At 38.4% G+C, this 20,737-nt stretch overlaps 4 protein-coding genes across 5 annotated transcripts; 2 read left to right on the plus strand and 2 right to left on the minus strand.

Annotated features, from left to right (window-relative positions):
* Nucleotides 1-1,167: 1,167 nt before the first annotated feature.
* On the minus strand, nucleotides 1,168-3,753 carry LOC128865013 (polypeptide N-acetylgalactosaminyltransferase 35A). Its single transcript, XM_054104870.1, has one exon. The coding sequence runs from the start codon at nucleotides 3,543-3,545 to the stop codon at nucleotides 1,719-1,721; it is 1,827 nt and encodes a 608-aa protein (XP_053960845.1). The 5' UTR covers nucleotides 3,546-3,753; the 3' UTR covers nucleotides 1,168-1,718.
* Nucleotides 3,754-4,129: 376 nt separating this feature from the next.
* On the plus strand, nucleotides 4,130-7,577 carry LOC128863269 (DNA mismatch repair protein spellchecker 1). Its single transcript, XM_054102361.1, has 8 exons — nucleotides 4,130-4,297; nucleotides 4,363-4,412; nucleotides 4,471-5,013; nucleotides 5,074-5,348; nucleotides 5,401-6,485; nucleotides 6,549-6,781; nucleotides 6,860-6,951; nucleotides 7,015-7,577. The coding sequence occupies exons 1-8, from the start codon at nucleotides 4,252-4,254 to the stop codon at nucleotides 7,469-7,471; spliced, it is 2,781 nt and encodes a 926-aa protein (XP_053958336.1). The 5' UTR covers nucleotides 4,130-4,251; the 3' UTR covers nucleotides 7,472-7,577.
* Nucleotides 7,578-8,067: 490 nt separating this feature from the next.
* On the minus strand, nucleotides 8,068-9,648 carry LOC128863270 (cyclic AMP-responsive element-binding protein 3-like protein 1). The gene is made up of 4 exons (XM_054102363.1): nucleotides 9,572-9,648; nucleotides 9,345-9,509; nucleotides 9,120-9,273; nucleotides 8,068-9,060 (listed from the first exon to the last, which is right to left on the minus strand). The coding sequence occupies exons 2-4, from the start codon at nucleotides 9,353-9,355 to the stop codon at nucleotides 8,320-8,322; spliced, it is 906 nt and encodes a 301-aa protein (XP_053958338.1). The 5' UTR covers nucleotides 9,356-9,509; nucleotides 9,572-9,648; the 3' UTR covers nucleotides 8,068-8,319.
* A 1,252-nt stretch (nucleotides 9,649-10,900) lies between these two features.
* LOC128863537 (calcium uptake protein 1 homolog, mitochondrial) lies at nucleotides 10,901-18,229 on the plus strand. Of its 2 annotated transcripts, XM_054102747.1 has the most exons (9): nucleotides 10,901-11,057; nucleotides 11,122-11,419; nucleotides 11,490-11,658; nucleotides 12,518-12,680; nucleotides 12,821-12,858; nucleotides 15,355-15,469; nucleotides 15,536-15,696; nucleotides 17,186-17,645; nucleotides 17,854-18,229. In XM_054102747.1, exons 2-9 carry the CDS (start codon nucleotides 11,154-11,156, stop codon nucleotides 18,006-18,008), a joined length of 1,527 nt encoding a protein of 508 aa, XP_053958722.1. In that variant the 5' UTR covers nucleotides 10,901-11,057; nucleotides 11,122-11,153; the 3' UTR covers nucleotides 18,009-18,229. The 2 variants fall into 2 exon arrangements, with proteins under 2 accessions (XP_053958722.1, XP_053958723.1); XM_054102748.1 differs by lacking the exon at nucleotides 12,518-12,680 and adding an exon at nucleotides 12,045-12,204 and having other exon boundaries at nucleotides 10,902-11,419.
* Nucleotides 18,230-20,737: the final 2,508 nt, after the last annotated feature.

Here is a 20,737-nt window from a genome sequence, read left to right on the forward strand (position 1 = left end):
CGGCCCAAGTTTGTCATTTCATTTCGGCCAAGTGCTGTTGTTGTTGTAGGAACTCACTAAACTGTGTCAGTGCGATGTAGTGACCGGTCGTCTTCGTCTAACGCATCTAACGGTAGACTTAGAATGCTGTCATTACAGCAGCATGCACCAACAATTTATCAGTTGTGTTACGATAATAACATCATTCGCGGAACTTCACGTTCGCAATATAGTCGGGTCAACGAACCGGCTTTCCAATATATCCGGCTGAATACTACTATTTCAGCAGTATTTTTCAGAGATGTATAGGCGCTCCCATGATAGTCGGTTCTCCGTAACCGGAACGACCCGGATTTATTTCGGCCAAGGACTGTCAATTTAGCAGCATTTCCCCTTATATGTATGGGGAATGTTTATGCTGATTCAACAACAACAAAAACAGAGATGTATAGGAATTTCTTTGCTGCTGCAGTAACCACAGCAACTGTGAAACAACCCATAATTTAGGACTGTCACTCCAGCAGCTTTCCCCGCACATGCATGGGGAATGTTTACGCTGCTATAACAACTACAGAGCAAAATACCTTAAAGTATTTGTCGCCGCAAAGGCTTGATGGTTGATTTTGTTGTAGCAGTATTTTGCCTCCTAAATATCTGGTGGTTTATCATTCCCATCTGATAGCCTTCGGTTGGATTCAAAACGCTTTTGGTGTCAGATGGAGGAGGTGTGCTGTGCTGAAGTTTGTTTAGCTGTTGTTGTAGCAGACCAAAACTTTCGCTTCTAAACACTTAATTTCTTTCACTTCTTCTTTAACTTGGGCATATTTCTTAATTTCTTGCCTGAAACTGAATAGGTTATTTTATACAAAACATCGAGCTTTATCATTTTCCTTATTACACTCTTGACACCTCTGATTCGTTATTCTACATACATCAATATTTATATGCACATGTTTGTACATATTTGCAATTTGAATTTGACTTTTAAAATTTTTGAAAAGATATCTGTGTATGTACATTAGCATAGTAAGAATAAAACAATTTTACGTTATGACCTATCGATAAAACCATTTTTTAATGCGTACTATGTATATGTAAAAGAAAACACGAAATAAAATGGTATTCTTAAAACACAAAACAAACAACATTTTCTTTCTGAATAGTGTGAACGTGGAAAAAACGATATAATTAAAATGTCATATTTGCAAATTTTATTTAAGCTTAAAGGTTTACAATACTAAGCAGTACAAACTACATTTGTCTTTTTTACCTCAATTGCTTTACTTAGCGTATAGACTTACAAAAATAAAAGTTATAGGACACTCAATATATGCAGTTGTCGCATAACTATACGAATTACATTCGTTCAATACTACACAAAGCTAGCGTTGTAATGATATAACTACATATAAATATATACCAAATAGGTACGTGGCTACTGGTTTAAATGTAGGGTGGTATAAAACACTGTTGGCTATTTTACAAATTAAAAGTAGATTTGTTCGCAAATACATTTTCATGTGTATTTAAAAACTTATTTCAAACTATAAACTATTTGGATATAGAATAACCATATTGCTGCAGTGAAGATCAGTCTAATATTCCAGATTGCACAACTAACGGCGCCTGACATGTGTTTATTTCGTGGGTGCATGCCACAAATCACTTCTTTATTGTTTTTGCAGTCCATTTTACCCTAGTAATTACCGCAATTCTTTTCCATACGTCTGACGCATATCTCACGAAGTCTCCTCCACTTTTACAATATCCCAAGCACTAGCATCATCTTTCGAGCACAAATCCAAAATAATGCCAGCTCCAACTTGTGCTGTCTTGGCGCGCATGCAAGTGCCTGCCGCCATATTATAGATGGGACTGTGTTCGGTGCGTGTATGTCGCCATTGCTGATCGCCCAGCATTTCATGGCATTTATTAATATGTACTTGTGCATCACCATACGACTCGAGGCATAACAACTTGTCTAGCACTATCTCGGCCTTGTCCGTTTCATACCAAATTTGGTTACGTGTGTGCATGCACGCTTGCAAAATTAGCGGACTGCCTTTTTTCAGGAAGCCTTTTACCTTGGGCGCTACTACGGAAGCGCACAAATTAGTGCCGGTCAGGCGTATCATATAGGTAGCTACGTAGTTGCGCTTTCTCGAATGCCACGGTTGGTAAACACCGGCCGCTGCTGCGGTCTTTTTGGTCTCTTGACCAGGCAGCAACATTTCGGGGTATATATTTTTCATGTACCATGAGAAATCGTGGCATTTCAAGCGTTTACGTATCTCCAAACGCGCTGAGATGTCACCATAATCCATATCACGCGCAGATTTGGTTTCCTTCAGAAAGTACTCCTTGTATTCGTCCATCCATACGTGTGCGGCACGCAATGAATTGCGTTTCATGGTGTCCTTGCCATCGGGTGCTGAATAGGGTCGTCTTTTGCGGAAAATGTGTCCCACACGTGAACATGGATATATTTTTATAGCGCCGTGACATTGCCAGACGCGAAAGGATATTTCAATGTTTTCACCACCCCAGATATCCATGCCGTCATCGTAAGCACCGATGTGTTTGAAATATTGGCGATTTACCGCAAATAAACCACCAGCCATTGTTGGAGTTTTAAAAGGACCTTTAAAATCCTCGTCTTTCTTCAAACTGCCTTTTGGCAAAGTGATCCATTTGTAGTGCAGCCCCCAATTAAAGCCGCCCCGCACCAAAGGACTTGCGCTGTAATCAAACGTATCCGGACTAATCAGATCCATTACGGGTACGGCTATGGTGGAATTTTCTTGCTTCACTGCACGGACAAGTGGTTCAGCCCACTGCTGGTTAACTTCGATATGTGAGTCTAAGAAAACAAGCACATCCCCCTCTGCAGCATCTGCACCTACTATACGTGAACGTATCAACCCCTCACGCTTGTCATTACGTATATAATGCAATCGATCGTAATGAAGTTGAGCATGCAAATCGCTCAGCAAGTGAAATTCCAACTCGGGTAGGTCACTAAAATCGTCTACAAGAATAATTTCTTTTAGTATGTGCGCCGGCGTACGTTTTATTACAGAATTGATGGAGCGTATGAGTGTCATTTTATGCTCATTATAGAAACACATGACCACTGAAATGGTTGGCAAATCTTCATTGGGATCGGTGGGTTCTCGCGGGCATACTTTATGGCGTGTATCAGGCACCTCACGATACGGTCCAATATTGTTTGAAATGAGTGCGTTGAAAGCGTGGTTCTTAAAACCAATGTCGCGTATGTATTTGTCTTTCTTGTCGCGCAACACACCCAACATTTTCAAGGGTTCTATATCTTCTGGCGAATCACCATTTTTCACTTCCCCTTTGCAACACTCCTTCACACGAGCCTGCCATAAAAAATCGGGGTTCGGTGTGCGTGATTCATTCCATTTGGGCAGCTTCCAGCCAGCAGCTGCAATTAAGCTGTGTTGGTAGTACATGTAGTAAGTAAGCGCCAAACACGCAACCAGCATGATGACTATAGTGCTGGGGCTGCATCTACGCAAGTAACATCTTCTCAACAGCATTTTGCACTTATCCGCACTTACATTGGCAAACGTGGAAGTTTTGTTCTTCAGCTTGGCTTGAATTGCTATGCGGTCACTGATTGGTCAATCTAAGTGATGCAATGAAAGATATGTCGTTAATTTATGCAAATACGAAATTTCAACATTTTCTTGCTCAACCAGCCACTTTTTTTGTTTATTAAATAAAAATGATTAATATTATTCTCAATAAAACACAAATGACTGCTTAATTGTGAATGGGTCGGAGTTTATAAAACTGTGAGCCATCGCGTTAACTTATAAGTTGTTTTCTTTTGATCTTGTAATAAATTATGATAATTAATAAATTACAAAAATTACACCACGATTCTGAACACTTTTACCTAAGTGTAGTTTATTTAATGCAATATGGCCAGAAATTCATCTTTTGCACATTTTCTTTTTTATACCAGTTGAAAAATTATAACTATGTACATAACACCAATTATATACATTTTATATTGTAAATATATAATAGGCAATTATATGCATTTTATATACAATAAGCAGACGAATTGCTCCTTTTCTTTCATTTTTTCATATTTAATCACTACTCCATTAATAAAAAGTTCATTATTTCTAACCTAACCTCATTGTTTCCCACAATTGGTATTTGAGAAGAAGAAGCATTTGCAGAAAGCGCGAAAAATAATTAAAAAGCAACTTTTAAACAAAGCAATCTTTATAAATGGAGGTAATAAATGCTAATAGGCAAGAACCACAACTGAATCTCGGTAAGCTTATGCAAATAATTTTTAGTTTTCTATATGCAAATTTACCTTAAACGGTTATTTCACAGATGTCAACGCTCAACGCAGTTTCATTAAATACTATGCCAAGTTGGAGGAAGTAAGTTTGTATATTCATATTAAATTAAATTTAATTAAAAGAAATTTACCGTTAATAGAAACCACCAACAACTGTGCGGTTTTTCGACCGCGCTGATTTTTACACCGTGCATGGCTCGGCTGACTGTGAGCTCATTGCAAAGTTCATCTACAAATCTACCGCGTTTGTGCATAAACTCTTGCCTGATGAACCAGATGAAACGCTTGGTTACGTTACACTATCGAAAGCCAATTTCAATGTGGCTATACGGGAGTTACTACTAGTGCGCAACTTTCGAGTGGAAGTCTATGTTCGTCCCGGTGGCGCTGCAGCCACCAGCAACAATTGGGAGCTTGAGTACCGTGGCTCGCCGGGCAATTTGATTCAGTTCGAAGAAATTTTGTTTGGCAACCGCGAAATACTTGTGAGCAACAATCTGTTGTCGCTGCAAGTGCGCTTGGTGGACGGAAATCAGCGACGTTTAGGTGTTGCATTTGTGGAACAGAACGATTGTCAGTTTCATGTATTGGAGTTTATTGACAACGACTTCTTCACCGAGCTCGAGGCAATGGTAGTGCTGTTGGGGCCGAAAGAATGCCTTTTGCCATCAATTGATGGTGAGGTATGTTGGTAGTAGTGAGTGTAAGTGTGCGATATATGCAGCTAAATCATTTTCTTGCAGTATGTGGCAGTGAAGCAACTGCTTGAGCGTAATAATGTGGGGGTTACTGTACCGAAGCGATCAGCGGTCACACCAGCTGAGAAAAACGATTTGCTGCAGGACTTAAATCGCTTGGTACGTTTTGCACGGGGACAGCAAGAGGATGCTTTAACATTACCCGAGATGCAACTGCCCATGGCTATGGAAGCCTTACGTGTGGCTATCAAATACTTGAATTTGACTAATGACGCCAGCAATTTGGGTCACTACGAAATGAAGCAGCTGAATTTGAAACGGTAATTACTAAAGTTTTAGCTTCAAATAATTAAAACAAATTTTGGACGATAGGTTTGTGCACTTGGACTCGGCGGCTGTTGCCGCGCTCAACATACTGCCGAAGCCTGGCACAAACCCCAACTCGCCAGGTTTTCGTTGCCAAAGTATTCTCGGCGTGCTCGATCATTGTCGCACACCGCAAGGTCATCGCCTACTTTCTCAATGGGTTAAGCAACCGCTACGTAGTATCGAAATACTAAACGATCGACATGATATTGTGCAGTGTTTGCTAGAGTCGCCAGGCACATTAAGTACACTACACGATGATTACTTAAAACGTATTCCGGACGTGCTGATGCTAACCAAACGTTTGCTACGACAAAAGGCAAACATGCAGGATCTCTTTCGTGTGTACCAAGTTATTTTGCGCACACCTCGCATAGTCAACACGCTACTAAGTCTTGAGCATGCAACTGTGAAAAATGTGCTCTGCGATGCGATGAAAAGTTACTTGGAGGACTTGTCTGGTTTAAAGCAGTTAGTTGAACAAGTGGTCGATTTTGAAGCTATCGAGGCCGGCGACTATCTCGTCAAGTCTTCTTTTGATGAGCAACTGCAGGACATGAAGTCCCACATGTCGCGACTGTTAAGCAAAATGGAGCGTTTGCAGCAAAAGGCTGCAGATGATTTGAATATGGAAAAGTCACAAGTGCGTTTGGAAAATGTCGCAAAAATTGGCTATCATTTCCGCGTTACTTTGAAGGACGACTCCGAGTTGCGTAAAAATAAAAATTATAAAATTCTCGATGTGGTGAAGGGTGGCGTACGTTTTACCAACGATAAGTTAACCGAATATAGCGAGGAATATGGTACGCTATGCGATCAGTATGAGGAACAACAGAAATCAGTTGTGGAGGAGATTATAAAAGTAGCTATTGGATATGCGGCGCCACTAAGTTCCTTGAATAATGAATTGGCACAACTAGATTGTTTGGTCAGCTTTGCTATGGCTGCATTGGCGGCACCCATACCTTATGTGCGTCCAAAAATGATAAAAGAAGGCTCGGGTGTCTTGGAGCTTAAGGACTTGCGGCACCCTTGCTTGGAACTCCAGGAACACGTGACTTTCATAGCGAATAGTGTAGCTTTCAAAAAAGGTAAATCGGGTTATGCTATTAAAAATCCGTCTCAATTCCAAAACTTTAAACATTATTTCGTAGATATCTGCAATATGTTCATCATAACCGGCCCCAACATGGGCGGCAAAAGTACTTATATACGATCGGTGGGCACGGCCGTATTGATGGCACATGTGGGCGCTTTTGTGCCCTGCGCTGAGGCCACTATAAATATGGTGGATTCAATATTGGGGCGTGTAGGAGCTAGTGACAATATCGTCAAAGGATTAAGTACATTCATGGTGGAGATGATCGAGACTTCAGGCATTGTGCGCGTAAGTTTCAATTGAATAATAAACTCAATGAAAATAAGGTGGAAGAAAAAATCTAATTTGGAAATCACGTTTTTGCAGACTGCTACCGAGAACTCACTGGTAATTATAGACGAATTAGGTCGTGGTACGTCCACCTATGAGGGTTGCGGTATCGCCTGGTCGATAGCTGAGTATGTTTAAATTAGTTAAAAGCTATTTCTATTGTGTACTAAAACGTCTCACCACTTTAACAGACATTTGGCGAAAGAAACAAAGTGTTTTACACTCTTTGCAACACATTTCCACGAGATCACGAATCTGGCTGAATCTGTGGAAACCGTGAAAAATTGTCACATGGCCGCAGTAGCAGATGCTGAAAATTTTACGCTCCTATATCAAGTACGTCCTGGTATAATGGAGAAAAGTTTTGGCATACAAGTGGCGCGTTTAGCAAATTTCCCCGAGACGGTTGTGCATAACGCGCAACGTATTTACAGAGAGTTCGAAGATGAATATGCTGATAAGCAAAATGAAACGGACAAGGAACTGTTGGATAAAATCGATGCCGCTATGGAACGGCTAACGACAACGGGCAATGATATTGACATTGATGAGGCAGAATTGAGTGAGTTGGTGGAAAAGTTTGCCAGGGATATCAGACAATTGGATAGCGAGTATTTCCAAGCTGCACTATCAGTTGAGGGGAACTAGCCCGAAATTTCTCATTGCTCGTTGAATATAGCCAGTAAAAGTCAGTATTTCTAAAATTTTTGTAAGATGCCATAATTAAATTAAATAAAAGGGTCATTGTAACTCAGTTGACTTTAATATTATTTACGTTAGGAATTAAGTTGGAAAACTTTTAATATTTTAATTTAAAATACATACTTACAATAGGTTGCTACAACTCGCGAAGTTTGCTATAAAAAAATATTTAATTTAAAGTTAACAAATATACGCCTTAGGCTCGCTTTTCTGTGTTGTTGTTGTTGTAGCAGCATAAACACACTACTTATATTATATGTATGGGGAATGGGCTGTAATAGTCGTTGGGCGGCTATAAGTCCGGGCTGGTCCACTAATATAGAACCGACTTTCATGCGCTTGTTGTTCTTGTAACAGCATAAACATTCCCCATAAATACACGGGGAACGCTGCCTAATAGAGAGTACTTGGCCGTATATAAATCCAGGTCGTTCCAATTACGTAGCGCCGGCTGTCGTAGAACTCATTTTTCTGTCTTCATTTATTCTTGCCTTAATTGCTTTGCACTTCCTTGATGTTGTAGGAAAAAAATTTACTTCAACTAGAGTTACACACATACATATATTTATAGTAATACGGTACATAACATGTAGGTCCATTTTGTCTTGCCTTTAATTAGCCACGATTTTTTCATTTTATTTTTGTGGTCGCTATTTGAAGCGATAATACATTTCAGGCGTTTTGAACTGCTGCTCGCTAAGAAAAGCGCGTTTCGTATTAGTACTTTCTTTTAATTACTTCAGGCTACTACTACTTTACTTTTAATTTTTTCAGGCCACAAATATTCGAACATTTTAAGAAATAAATAATGCAAGTTTTTCTAGTAATTCAACTTTTCTTCTCTCCAACTCAAAATCCCTCTCCCACTTCTCCGTCAACAAGTCCTTAAATTCTTGGAGCGCTTCGCTCCTAGCTTTTTTCTTTTCTTCAGCCTCCAATTTTCTTATCTTCAACTTTTCCTCATAATAAATTTCTCGAGCTGTACGCTTTCTGCTTACCGCTTGTGCGTATGCAGAGCTTGAAGGAGCTAGGCCAGTCATTAGTGGCGATGAAGGCGGTAACGAGCCCTCTATTTTCGATATTAACAATGGTGGTGATGACGATACCTCTATTCGCGAATGTTTTCTGGGTACAGCTGGCGTGTGTGCCGAATGCGAAGCACTCAGTACTGTCAATAATGGCGATGAGGGCGGTGGTGACGGCGATGGCATCGAATCCTCCATATTCGATGCTGACAATGTTGGAGGTGAGGGGGCTTCTATTTTCGTAACTGTGAAAGGTGAGGGTGGGCGCGAGTCAGCGGGTGATGCCTGTGGCGACGGTACCATTACCATTTCAAACGACCTATAGCCTACGTGAACTGTGTGATCTGTTGAAACCATTGGACAGCCTCCAAAAATTTTATCCATTAATTCCATATATGGAGCAAAAGATGAGGTGGCACCACTGGTGCGATTGTTTTCCCGTGCTGTCTTGTATCCATGGAGAAGAGTGCGCATTTTCGACTCCAAGCACAAAGGTGTCCTTTTTGAGTCCTGAAAGTGGAGTTCATTTCTTTAATCGCTACAAACACATACATATTTGTTAAACGTACAGTCAAACCCTTTGCAATCATGTCTTCCAAGACATTCGCGTAGGCTTTTCGTTTTTTTTTTACATGCTCGAATTCATCTCTCCTTGGAAGGTAGCATTTCAAAAATCCAATCGTCTCCTCGTGGGACCATCTATTACGCTTGTTTCTTTCATATCTGAATCAAAAATCAGTTTTTAGTAGTAGTTTATTTTCTTGGGGAAGAAATTACGCAGTAATTTTGCTTACGCTTGATCCATTTATTTTGGTTTTGTTTCATATATCTTTAACATGGCAAAGTGTATGTCGTTAACATGAAACTTGCAAAATATTGTATCTGAGTTTATTCATTAGCTGTAGTCTTTTGCTTCCAACCTCCAAAAAAGAAACGCAGCTACAGATTCGGCAGCCGACCTGCAAAAGAACACCGATAAATTTAGCGAATTATGGGAAAGCAACAACACAAAATATCCTACTTGAGTTGATATAACCGGTTTAAGTTGAAAGCGCATAACTATATGCGACCTGAGTAATAGTGTTGCAAAGAAAAAAAAATAGTCTGTTGTGAATGGTTAACGGAAATTACTAGGGTGGTTTCCATGACAAATATTTGGTAAAGTAAAATCATGATAAAAATATACTAAGGCACAAGGTGCATTCATCACATTCGCCTTCATAGATTAGATAAGATTTCTTACGAGGCTTGCACTTCGACCTCATGGTCTATTGTGTCCTCTACTCATCACAGTTACCCATCCAGACCTAGTTCCCTTATTAAACTCTGGATAAAGTTGGGTTGAATTGAGCGTAAGTGCCTTTTTTCTAGCTACAGTTGACCGAGATGCCTCAAGGAGAAGGTGCATTGGGCTCGGATCCCATTAGTGGCGAGGCCGCAGCCTCTCTCGCGAATGCGTACGCTACTTTACCTTTGTGTTACGCTAGTTATACCCTTGTGTTCTGGCATCCAAATTAGCCGGATGCGACCTAACAGATTCAAATCCTCGATACACTCAAAGACCAGAGCAGACTTAATCTCACAGGATGACAAAACCTGAAGTGCCGTCTGACTGTTGCTCAGAATGTCAGTTCGCTCATTTCGGAAATTTCTGTGTAAGTGTATCTCCGTACATAGACAGGTGGCACACATCTCCGTTTAGAAGATACTTGGGAAGTTATTAATTCCAGCTCCTTTAGTTTCTGATGCCTTCGAGCCGTCTGTGTGCGATACACTCCTGGAGTTTCCTTTCCAATGTTGGTGTGCTCCAAATTAATTTGATACTCCTTTTCAATTTGATGACATCACTAAAGTTATCTTCTTTGGGTAGCTGGGTAAAAGGGAGCTGTAGCCTTAGCAATTCCGTGCTTTTCGATGACATCTCTTTATCTCTCCCGAAGCCTACCCTGGTAATATTACTGAATAACAATATGAAGCTGTGTCAGCTCAAGCATCCCCTCCATCGCAGCAGTAGAGGAGGTCCGCTTCGCTCTCGTGATGCACCCGCATGCTTAGTTGCGCTGCCCACTCTGCCGAAAGAGCAACAATGCAACCGCTCCATACTTTCTTATCGTTGGTCTTATTATCATGATGCACATCCATCTCAGGATTCTTGGGCTACAGCCCCAGTATTTTCCTGCTAGATGTTTGCAGATCATAAGAGCCATTATTGCTTTGGACAAACAGTCTGTTGGTGTTTCACATTCTAATTGAAATTTTAACATTCAAAATTTATATGCATTTTGTTTTTGTATCGCTGCTATCATGTTGCATGAATTCGCTCGCCACTCATTATCCTACAGCTGTTTTGATTTATTGTGAACTCCACAAGCTGGCAGAAGCAGAGTTTGCACAATTTTCGCCATTCGGAAAGAAAATAAATAAATCGTTCCAAAAAAGTCGATCGAATCCAATAAATAGCTATAAAAATAGCAAAAATTTATTGTAAAAATTTTTGTTGATGCAATGTGAATAAACCGCTTTTGTAAGAATATAGGCGATGTAAAAATAATTTGGTCACATTATTTTTAGAAATTTGTGAGCATATAAAAATCATCGAAACTATGTCCCTACTACGACAGTGTGCAGCTGCTTTGGGGAGGAGACATGCAGTACAACAGTTTCTGCTGAGACCTCTCCTAATTGGTTATGATAATTGCAATGCCTCGTCGTCGTTTCAGCCAACGCATTCCTTTGTCCCAACAACCGGGTGTGCAGTGCGTGGTTATAAAAAGTTCGGCCACAAAGAGGAACCAACTCCCCGCTTAACCAAATATTTCCACGCGTTTGTTGCCACTTTATTTGTGCTAACGATATTGGACTTTAAAAAGTATTTATAAAAATGTCAAGTTTTTATTCTGTTTCTAATCAATTCTGTTTCTACCTCAATTAATTTTTAGAATAAAGAAAGCCATTATGCCCAAAGTGGACGCGGCGACACCCAAAGAGGAAGGTGTTCCCAATAAAAGTAATGAGGAAACTGAAGTGCTTGATGAAGAATCGTCTGACACGGAATGCGAGTCGGTTGGCAAGCCCAAGCGCGAAAAAATGGGCTTTCGTCAACGGAAGGTATAAATTTGACATAATTTATATAATTTATTGTGTATTAGGACTAAGACAAATAAAATTTTAATTTAATTTCTTTAAATTAAATTGTAAATAAACTCAGTTGAAATATTTCTATTTTTATTTAGCACTTTGCTTCTCTCACTTTCACCGAAGTATTTATTTGTACTTTCTTTACAGATTTTTTGCTAATTTCTTTGAATAATTTTATTTTCTTTCAATTTCATGTTTTCCACTTGTGTTTGAATTGTTATGAACCTTTTTGTTATCCACTTATTCACAACACGCACAATCCATGTATATGAATTGAAAATCCCTGAAACATATGCACTAAAAAAAAAAAACAAAAAAAAAAAACGGAATATACAAAATCCTGACCTTAAATGAAGATTATTGAATACGAAAATCGTATACGCGCCTATTCGACACCGGACAAAATCTTTCGCTATTTCGCCACAGTACGTCTTACCACACTTACAGCTTCGGAAGTCTGCATGACTCCTGATGACTTTCTGCGTTCAATTTATCCCGGCATAATGCAGCCAGAGGGTATGTTGAGTGAAAAATGGTGTTAAATTTTTTTTTTTTGGTGAAAAACCTATAATGTAAAAAAGCACATACACGTTCTATTGTTTGGTCTATGATTTGTATTATAATTTTTTTGTTTTATTCTGAGTCGCACTCGTTTTATGATTCTTAAACTATGTTTAATGTTAAACACTTTTTCAACTATTTCTTGCTTAGCTTATGCTATAATTTTTGGCAATCTTTTTCTGTTAAACTTCAAATTAATGTAAATGTGATAACACATCAAAAAGTATATGCGCGCGTAAATAACATTCCTCATTTCATGTCTGGCCAGATAACTGAATACGAAAATCGTATACGTCAATTTTCTACACCTGATAAGGTATTTCGTTACTTTGCCACTATACAAGTGCCGACAGCAGATGATCGTTATGAGATTTTTATGACTCCACAAGATTTTCTGACTAGCATGACGCCAGGCATGAAACAACCCGAGGGTATGTCGATTATCACCTATGATTAGTAAAGATGAATGTGACCATGTGAGACATTTATTTTTATAATAATGCAATAATTCCTTAAATTACTAGAATCGTATGTAAGTTGAGTGAACTGATAATTTGCTTAATTTTTTTAGGTTTGGGTCTGGACCAGTATCGGCGCTATGATCCTAAGGTATGAAATCGTACAAAAAAGATAGATTTAAAGGGAGTGGAGAAGTAATGAAACCAGAGAAAACGAAAATATAAAAAAAAAAAAAAAAAAAATAATTTTTATAACCTAAAATAATAGAATATAATATAATATGCTTAGTCTTGCCATATATTCTGTGACAAAGTTTACAATGCATACGGCGAGCAACAATTCGCAGAAAAAAGTTCCGTAATTTTTACTTTTGTTCGTATGCATTGTCTACTCATTAAATATACTCAGTCTCGTGGCAAATTTCGCTTATTAACAAAGGAGTGGAGAGCTAAGGAAAATCGCATTGCAGTGATTGCATTACAAAAGTGTGGTAAAAGTGCAAGTGGGACTAACGAATTGCTGAAATAACTTCATATTTCGAGAAGGCGTTTCGGGAAGGCGACCACTTCTTTTTCTGTCTGTCATTTGGGCCGCTTGGGAAAAACGATTGATCGTGCGGTAAATCAATCTTTTTTCCAAACCGCTGAAGTGACAGACGGAAAAAGAAGTGATCGTCTTCCCGAACCAGTGCAACCACAAAAGCCGTTCGAGAAAGAATTCGCAGAAATCCCCTTAGAAAGCAGAAAATCATGCCCAGCGAAATAAATGCATCGACCAGATCCATGTCAAGATTAATTAGAGACGATTTCCACATGAAAGGCTTCGTTGTTGTTGTTGTTGTTATAGCAGCATAAACATTCCCCATACTTACATACGGGGAATGCTGCTGGAGTGACAGTCCTTGGCCCGATATAAATCCGGGTCGTTTCGGTAACGTAGAACCGACTGTCGTGGAAACGAAAGGCTTTCGTCGCTCAATTGGCCATCTTTTGATAATGTGCTCATGAAAATTAAACTCGACAGATGCAAGTAGCTTCCTCGGTGGCACGCGGCTAACGGCAATGTAAAAATTCTTTTCACAGATGACAAAATTTTCACTGTTGAAGAAGTTTTCAATAAGCAAAACGGCAAAACCTATGCTAAAACTGCGCAAAGACGCAAAAAAATGTTGTTCCAAGTGTTTAGTGTGGTCAACAACCAACCTCCGTAATGGTTTGGTGGGGAGTGTCTTGTAAAGGCTTTACATTTCTTCACTTCTGCGGAAAAGCGGTTAAGACCGGGGCAAAAGTGTACCAGGAGGAAGTCAAGATCTCAATCCATTGGACTACAGCTTGTGGTCAGAATTGGAGAACATGGCCTGCCGAAGACTTCACAGAAATTTGGAGAGTCGCACACATCTTTGGTTCGAGCAGCGACGTCAATATCCAACGAAAGCCTTTCATGTGCGTGCTGCAATAGCTGAATGGTCTAATCTTTTGAAGGCTTGTGTAAAAGCAAGTGGTTACTATTTCGAATGAAAATGAACATTATTTTTTTTTTATTTACATGATTAATTGAAACTAACTTCATTAAAAAGGTGTTAAAATATCATATCTATAGCGGACTTATGGCAGGACTAAGTAATATAATATGACATAAAAAATATAATGCATTATGAAAAAACATAATATACTATTATTATAAAAACAAAAAACAAAACAAATAAAAAAAATTAATAAAAGAAAAAAAAATAAAATAAATAAAAAAATAAAAAAAAAATAAAAAAAAATAAAAAAAAATAAAAAAATATAATATATAAAAAAATATAATATATAAAAGAATATAATATATAAAAAAATATAATATATAAAAATAAAATAGAAAAAATATATATATTTAAACTCATTAATCATTTCCCGACGACTAAGAGTATTTACAATTCTAAAAACAAAAGAAAAAATTACCTTAAATATCTTACCCACGTAACTAATGTTCTTGTAAACACCATTTTAAAAACACTTACTGCATTAATTTTCTAAACACCTTCTTAAATTTCCTCCCCTTTTCTAATACCACCATTTTACTTTTCTCTCCTCACAACATACAAACCATGCTCTCTACTTACAGGTTGCAGGAGAGGTATTTTTTGCAAAACCATTGAAATACACGTTACTAAATAAAAAAAGAAAATAATAGGAACAATAACACATTGGCCGTATTTGTGAATGAAAAAAAAAAAAACAAAAACGAATGTTAATTGTACCCCCCTTTTTACAAACAACTGTATTTACCCCTACACTAAGAATAAAAAATACTTTTTGCATGTTGCACATTTTTTGCGCATTAAAGACTTGCCCGCTGAATTTGACTAATATGAAAGTTTTGCTGACCCAAAAACTGTGTTTAATAACATAATATAAAAATAAATGTTTTTGCACTAATCCAATTGCTTTCAACACATAACGCATTTTATACATATGTAGGTATGCGCAAATATGCCCCTCAATTTTCCCCTTTGGATGTCGAATATTGAAAAAAGAAAAAAACAAAAAAATGAAAAAGAAAAAAAAAGCGCTGCGTACTGCGGGTTTTGTTTATTTAGTCTGTTGTTTTATGTACAAATGAAATATTTTTTTTGTGTACTAATATAATTTTGTTTATATTTAGGATGTATCTGAGTGTTTGAAACTCCATTTGGATGAGGACAGCATATTTTATAAATTGGGCTCATATGGCTTGATTACTTTTTCGGATTACATCTTCTTGCTGACCGTACTTTCAAGTGAGTGCATTTCACGGTTTATAATAAAAACGCTGATAAATGTATATAAATTTCAAACAATTCTAGCATCACGTCGTCATTTCGAAATCGCGTTTCAAATGTTCGATCTGAATGGTGACGGCGACGTGGATAGTGAAGAATTTGAGATGGTGGCCGATTTGGTGCGCCAACAATCGACAATAGGCAGCAGACATCGCGATCATGCCGCCACAGGCAATACGTTTAAGGTAGGTTAAGCCTTCGTAGGATATGTAAATATTTTATAGTTCTTGTGATATGTAGATTAGTGTGTTACACGCTCGATTATGTAATGAAATATTTGTACATACATATCTACTAAAGTGGTGCACAAATGACTTGCTTATTACAAAGCAACAAGTCACACATTGCATGTGACACTGTTTGTGATGACAAAAAGCAATGTAGGCACACAACTTGAACAGCAACGAAAAAAAACTGTCTTCAACAAGCAATACTACTTCGGCTCTATCGACAGTACACGAATTGCACGACGCTGCTTATATGCTAGCATGTCAATGGTAGAAAAACATTCTCATACAAGCTTTGCCGAAAGACATCAAGTACAATGTGTGAATTGGTGTCATATGTATGTATGTATGTAGTGTGTATTAGCACACCTTCGAGATGTATGAAAATTGCAAACATACACATTTCTTCGCTCCCCGCGCACTTTTGCGTATTAAGGGCAGAATATTAATAAATAACGGTAAACTTTCGATGAATAATTTTTAAAGCTATTGAAGTTATGAAATAAGACAGCTTTTAGTAAATTTAAAAGCCAATAAAGTGCGCAGAAGAATATTTGCAGGCAAAGTGTAAGTTGTATTCAAATATTAATCAGAATTTAATTTTTATTCTACAAAACCATCATACCAAACATTAACTGCCTATTTGATTTTAAAATATCAGGAATTAATGTAAGTAAATAATCCACATTTGACACAATTCACTTGTTTGAATTGAATTGTTTTTCATTGCCTTTCAGTGTCATTGCTTTTCTTGCTATCTTGCCGAAATATGTGTGTAGTGACAATGCTGAGAGAGAAACAAGTCATGCAAAAGCATGATTTGGTTTTCTCTCTAGCTGCTATTGCCTGTTACTGTTAGTTGAGAACAAAACACTGCATTGTTGTGTGAATTTAGCAAATGACTTGAAAGCACATATATGTCGACTTGTGCACCACTTTAATATCTACCATACCTTTGACTGTTGAATCAACTAAATGTAAAATATGTTTTCTGTATCTTTGCTCTTTCCAATATCTTTTGTAAATATCGACTAATGCAATTCCTCTAACACCACCTTAACTAACTTGTCTAACAAATGTCTAATCGCAAAAATCAAAAATTAATTACTTACTTTTCCTACTAAATACAAAGCCCATGAAGGTATATACTTAAAGGCAAACTGTACACTTTTTAATAATTTTCACCAAAAATTCACCACTCTTTTTTCCGCTCATTGTATTTATTATTTTTTTCTCGCTTTGTGTATGATATTCTTTATAAAGCTCACAATCACAACTTTTATTTTATGCTCGCTTATCTCACATTTTGCTTTGGTGTAACGCCACCATTGAACGCACTTAACCGTCAAACCATTCATCAAATTGGCTAGGCAAGCTTTAGTTTAATTTTTATTATTCACTCATTTTTTATTATTCTAAAAAAAATTGTACTTTTTACCTTTCACAGGGTGTAAACTCCGCTCTGACCCACTACTTCTTCGGCCCGAATTTAGATCAGAAGTTGACCATTCAAAAGTTTATACACTTCCAAACGCAGTTACAGCGCGAAATTTTAACGCTCGAATTCGAGCGTAAAAATCCGAATAGTGAGGGTCTCATAACTGAAGTGGATTTCGCCGAATTGTTGGTGGCTTATGCTGGATATTCGCATAAGAAGAAGGCGCGTAAATTGAAGCGGGTCAAGCGTAAATTCAAGGACAACAACTTGGGTATCTCCAAAACGGACTATCTCGATTTCTTCCACTTTTTGAGCAACATCAATGATGTGGACACCGCGCTGACATTTTATCACATTGCGGGCGCTTCGATTGATCAGGCAACACTTAAGCATGTCGCTAAAACAGTGGCAATGGTGGAGCTAAGAGATCATGTAATTGATGTCGTTTTTACAATTTTCGATGAAGACAGTGAGTAACAATGAACATTTTCCAGTTGAAATTACTTTTATCACTGAATTAGTACTCATTTTGTATCTGTAGTGCGGCCAATGGCCAACACTTCAATCTAAAATATCTTTTGTGGCCATTGAATTATTACTATAATTTTTATTAAAAAATTACAATAATACAAACAATTTTTTTCGAATTTTGTTCATCGAAAATTTCCCTTTTTCAGACGACAACCAGCTAAGCAATCGCGAATTCGTCGCAGTCATGAAGAATCGCCTACAGCGCGGCTTAGAAAAGTCAAAGGATACTGGTTTTATAAAAATGATGCGCTCGATGTTGAAATGTGCCAAAGAAACAAAGCCGGTGCTTTTGGATCTGTAAAATCTGTAATTATTAAGGATTAGGAGATTAATCTACGACTGCTGCAGTTTGATGAATGAAAATTTTTGATGAATTGGTGCTACTTTTCGAATACACTTCCTTCCGCTTTAATTCGGCAACCAGTTTTTTTCTACATTTATAGTTCCTTGTTATAATCTAAAATTGTTTTTATTTATTATATTTATTTAATAAAAAAATTGCTATTTTTTGCGTTAATTGAACTCTCATAAATTTTTCATCATAAACAAAAAAACGTGTGGTGGAATTTTCAAAAACGAGTACGTGTATGAATGATTAATCACACGGCAGCCAGTTCGATGTTGTTGTTGTTGTAGCAGCACACTAAACCCTGCCAGTGTAGTGTAATCACCGATCGTCATCGTCTAACTCATCTAACGGAAGGCCCAAGAAACATGCTGCTTCGACAGGTTGGGTCCAGAGGGAGGGGGTGTTAGGTGAGTGGGTTTAAGAGGACATGTGAATAGGTGGTTAGTACCGTGCGGGGTACCTTCGCTGGCCGGACATATATTGAGTTTGCTGAAGTCAAGTCTGGATAAGTGGAGCTTAGCCTAAAGAAGAAGCTTTAAGTCAAAACCCTATGGTCAAAATAAAAGTCATATTAGTTTCTATATGGTGTTCTGCGGTCACAACAAACTTGAGATGAACGATCTATTACGAGTACAATCTCGAGCAGAGTTGAAATGACCGATCAATGTCTTTCTCAGAGCTCTTATCTGTCTAGAGTCGGGCGAGTCTCGCTTATTCGGTTGCCCATTTTTCCATACCTTATAAAGTTTTCTTCACGCTCCTACATTTCAAAATTGCCGAGCCACCATCGACGAAGTTGATTAACAATATCCTCGAAAAACTTCACTCTCCACCCACAAATATGCGAGAGACATAGGCGTGCCGATTTCAGGGTCTGGTCAAATCATAAAATGTGGTTGCTTTCAATGCAAGTGAAACAACTGAACGGGGTAATGTAATGCCGTTAAAGTACAAAAAATGTTTTTAAATTATGCCTATAAAATAGCTTTTAGGGCTCGCAATGGGTGCAAAGTGGATGCTTTTAAAACTAAGCTCAATAAAATGCTTAGAAAATTATTGAGCGGTATTTTCTTATATGTATATGAAGACCCTATAGCTTTATGCCGCCTTCGGACGGCATAGGGAACCATACTGGCAGGCAGGAGCAGTCCAGTCTTGCCATCAAGCTTGAATGAACAATTTTTCCAGCCACGGCGTTCGGATGGCAGCACAAAATGAAATGACTCTTCGCATTATCGTCGTACGCTTCTAAATTCAATTGCACGCTGGTTGTTAAACGCAGTTTGTCTTTTTCTTTTCTAATTACTTCTGCCGTGACATTCCAATGTATAAACCAAAAATTTTAACAAAAATCTAAATTTACATCAACGCAACAGCTGGTACTGTCAAATTTACTGAGAGATGAGTATCGGGCATGATGGGCGGAATGCAGAGATGTGGCCAACATCAGTTCGTTAGCCATCTCAATACAGTCTCCATTCATGTTCCCTCGTTGACGTCTGAAAAGATTTAAGATATCTGGCCAATATCAGATCGTTAACCAGTTAACCAGCTCTGAGCGAATTTGAAGAAATCAGCTGATTAGCTGACGTAAGCGGGGCCATGACAGCGGTTTGTTTACGGAGAAACTGAAATTGTGTTGGGTTGTATGAAAAAAATCAATGCAGCCTTTACTCATAGTTTTTGTTTTGTCGTGACAGACTAGCAAGTACAGCACTCAGACACCATTAAGTCTATTGTACTGCACTCGGGTTCTCTTATTAATTTTCTTTAAATCTACTCGACCTCCGAAGAAATCTGAGTAGATCTTGTGGTGCCAAGGAGCCAAGGTGGTCGCTTCTTAACACAACAGTGCCAAAGACCTCAAGCCTGATTCGAGCGAAGGCCGGGGCGCAGACGTACAGAAAGAGGCCCGCCGTCTCATCCTTCTCTCCACATGCTGGGCAGAGTGCACTGTCTGAGATGCCTACTTTTTCCATGTGCTTCGCCTAAGTGGGCCGTCATCAGTCCAACCAGCTGCCTACAGTTCCTTCTGCTTAATGGCAGGAGGATTTGCGACATGACGGGAAACATCAGTTTCGTCCCTGCAGTCTCATTCAGTCTGCCAGGCTCGCTTGTGGGTTAAAGTAACCCGTTTGCTAACCGTGGCTTTGATGGCTGCAGCAGGGAGTGACATAACACTTCATTGCTGTCGTAGTACTTCGCTGCCGTCTGACCAACGATTGATTGGACGAGTGTGTGAATACGGGTGAAATGAGCGAGTAGAATTCTGCTGCCGGATTCCTGGTGACGCGGCAACCGAAGTTACTCTCACAATTTTGCTTCCGGTGGGCAAGGCTGGTAATCTATCATCCTTCATAGCCGGGCGCTTATTGACTCTTAGCTAAACACAATTGTTTGTTTTATCTTTATTCAAAGATATTCTCTCTCTCTATCTTTTTTACACAACAGAAATATTTTATTCCATTTTTTGTTGCTGTTTATTACGTATGTTTAAAAGCGATTTACTCACCCTTTACTGGCTTCTTCTGAAAAAAACTCAGTGTTAACCAACAGATTTGTTCTTCGTGCCATTTATGTAGATACCCCAAAAATGAAAAAGTGGTCCTTTATAGTGGCTCACCATTTTCGTTGCTTGACATAGACCTTAACTCAAGTAATCCAATTTTAATACTCGCATT

Source organism: Anastrepha ludens, chromosome 5, assembly GCF_028408465.1.
Source record: "Anastrepha ludens isolate Willacy chromosome 5, idAnaLude1.1, whole genome shotgun sequence".
Lineage (NCBI taxonomy): Eukaryota > Metazoa > Arthropoda > Insecta > Diptera > Tephritidae > Anastrepha > Anastrepha ludens.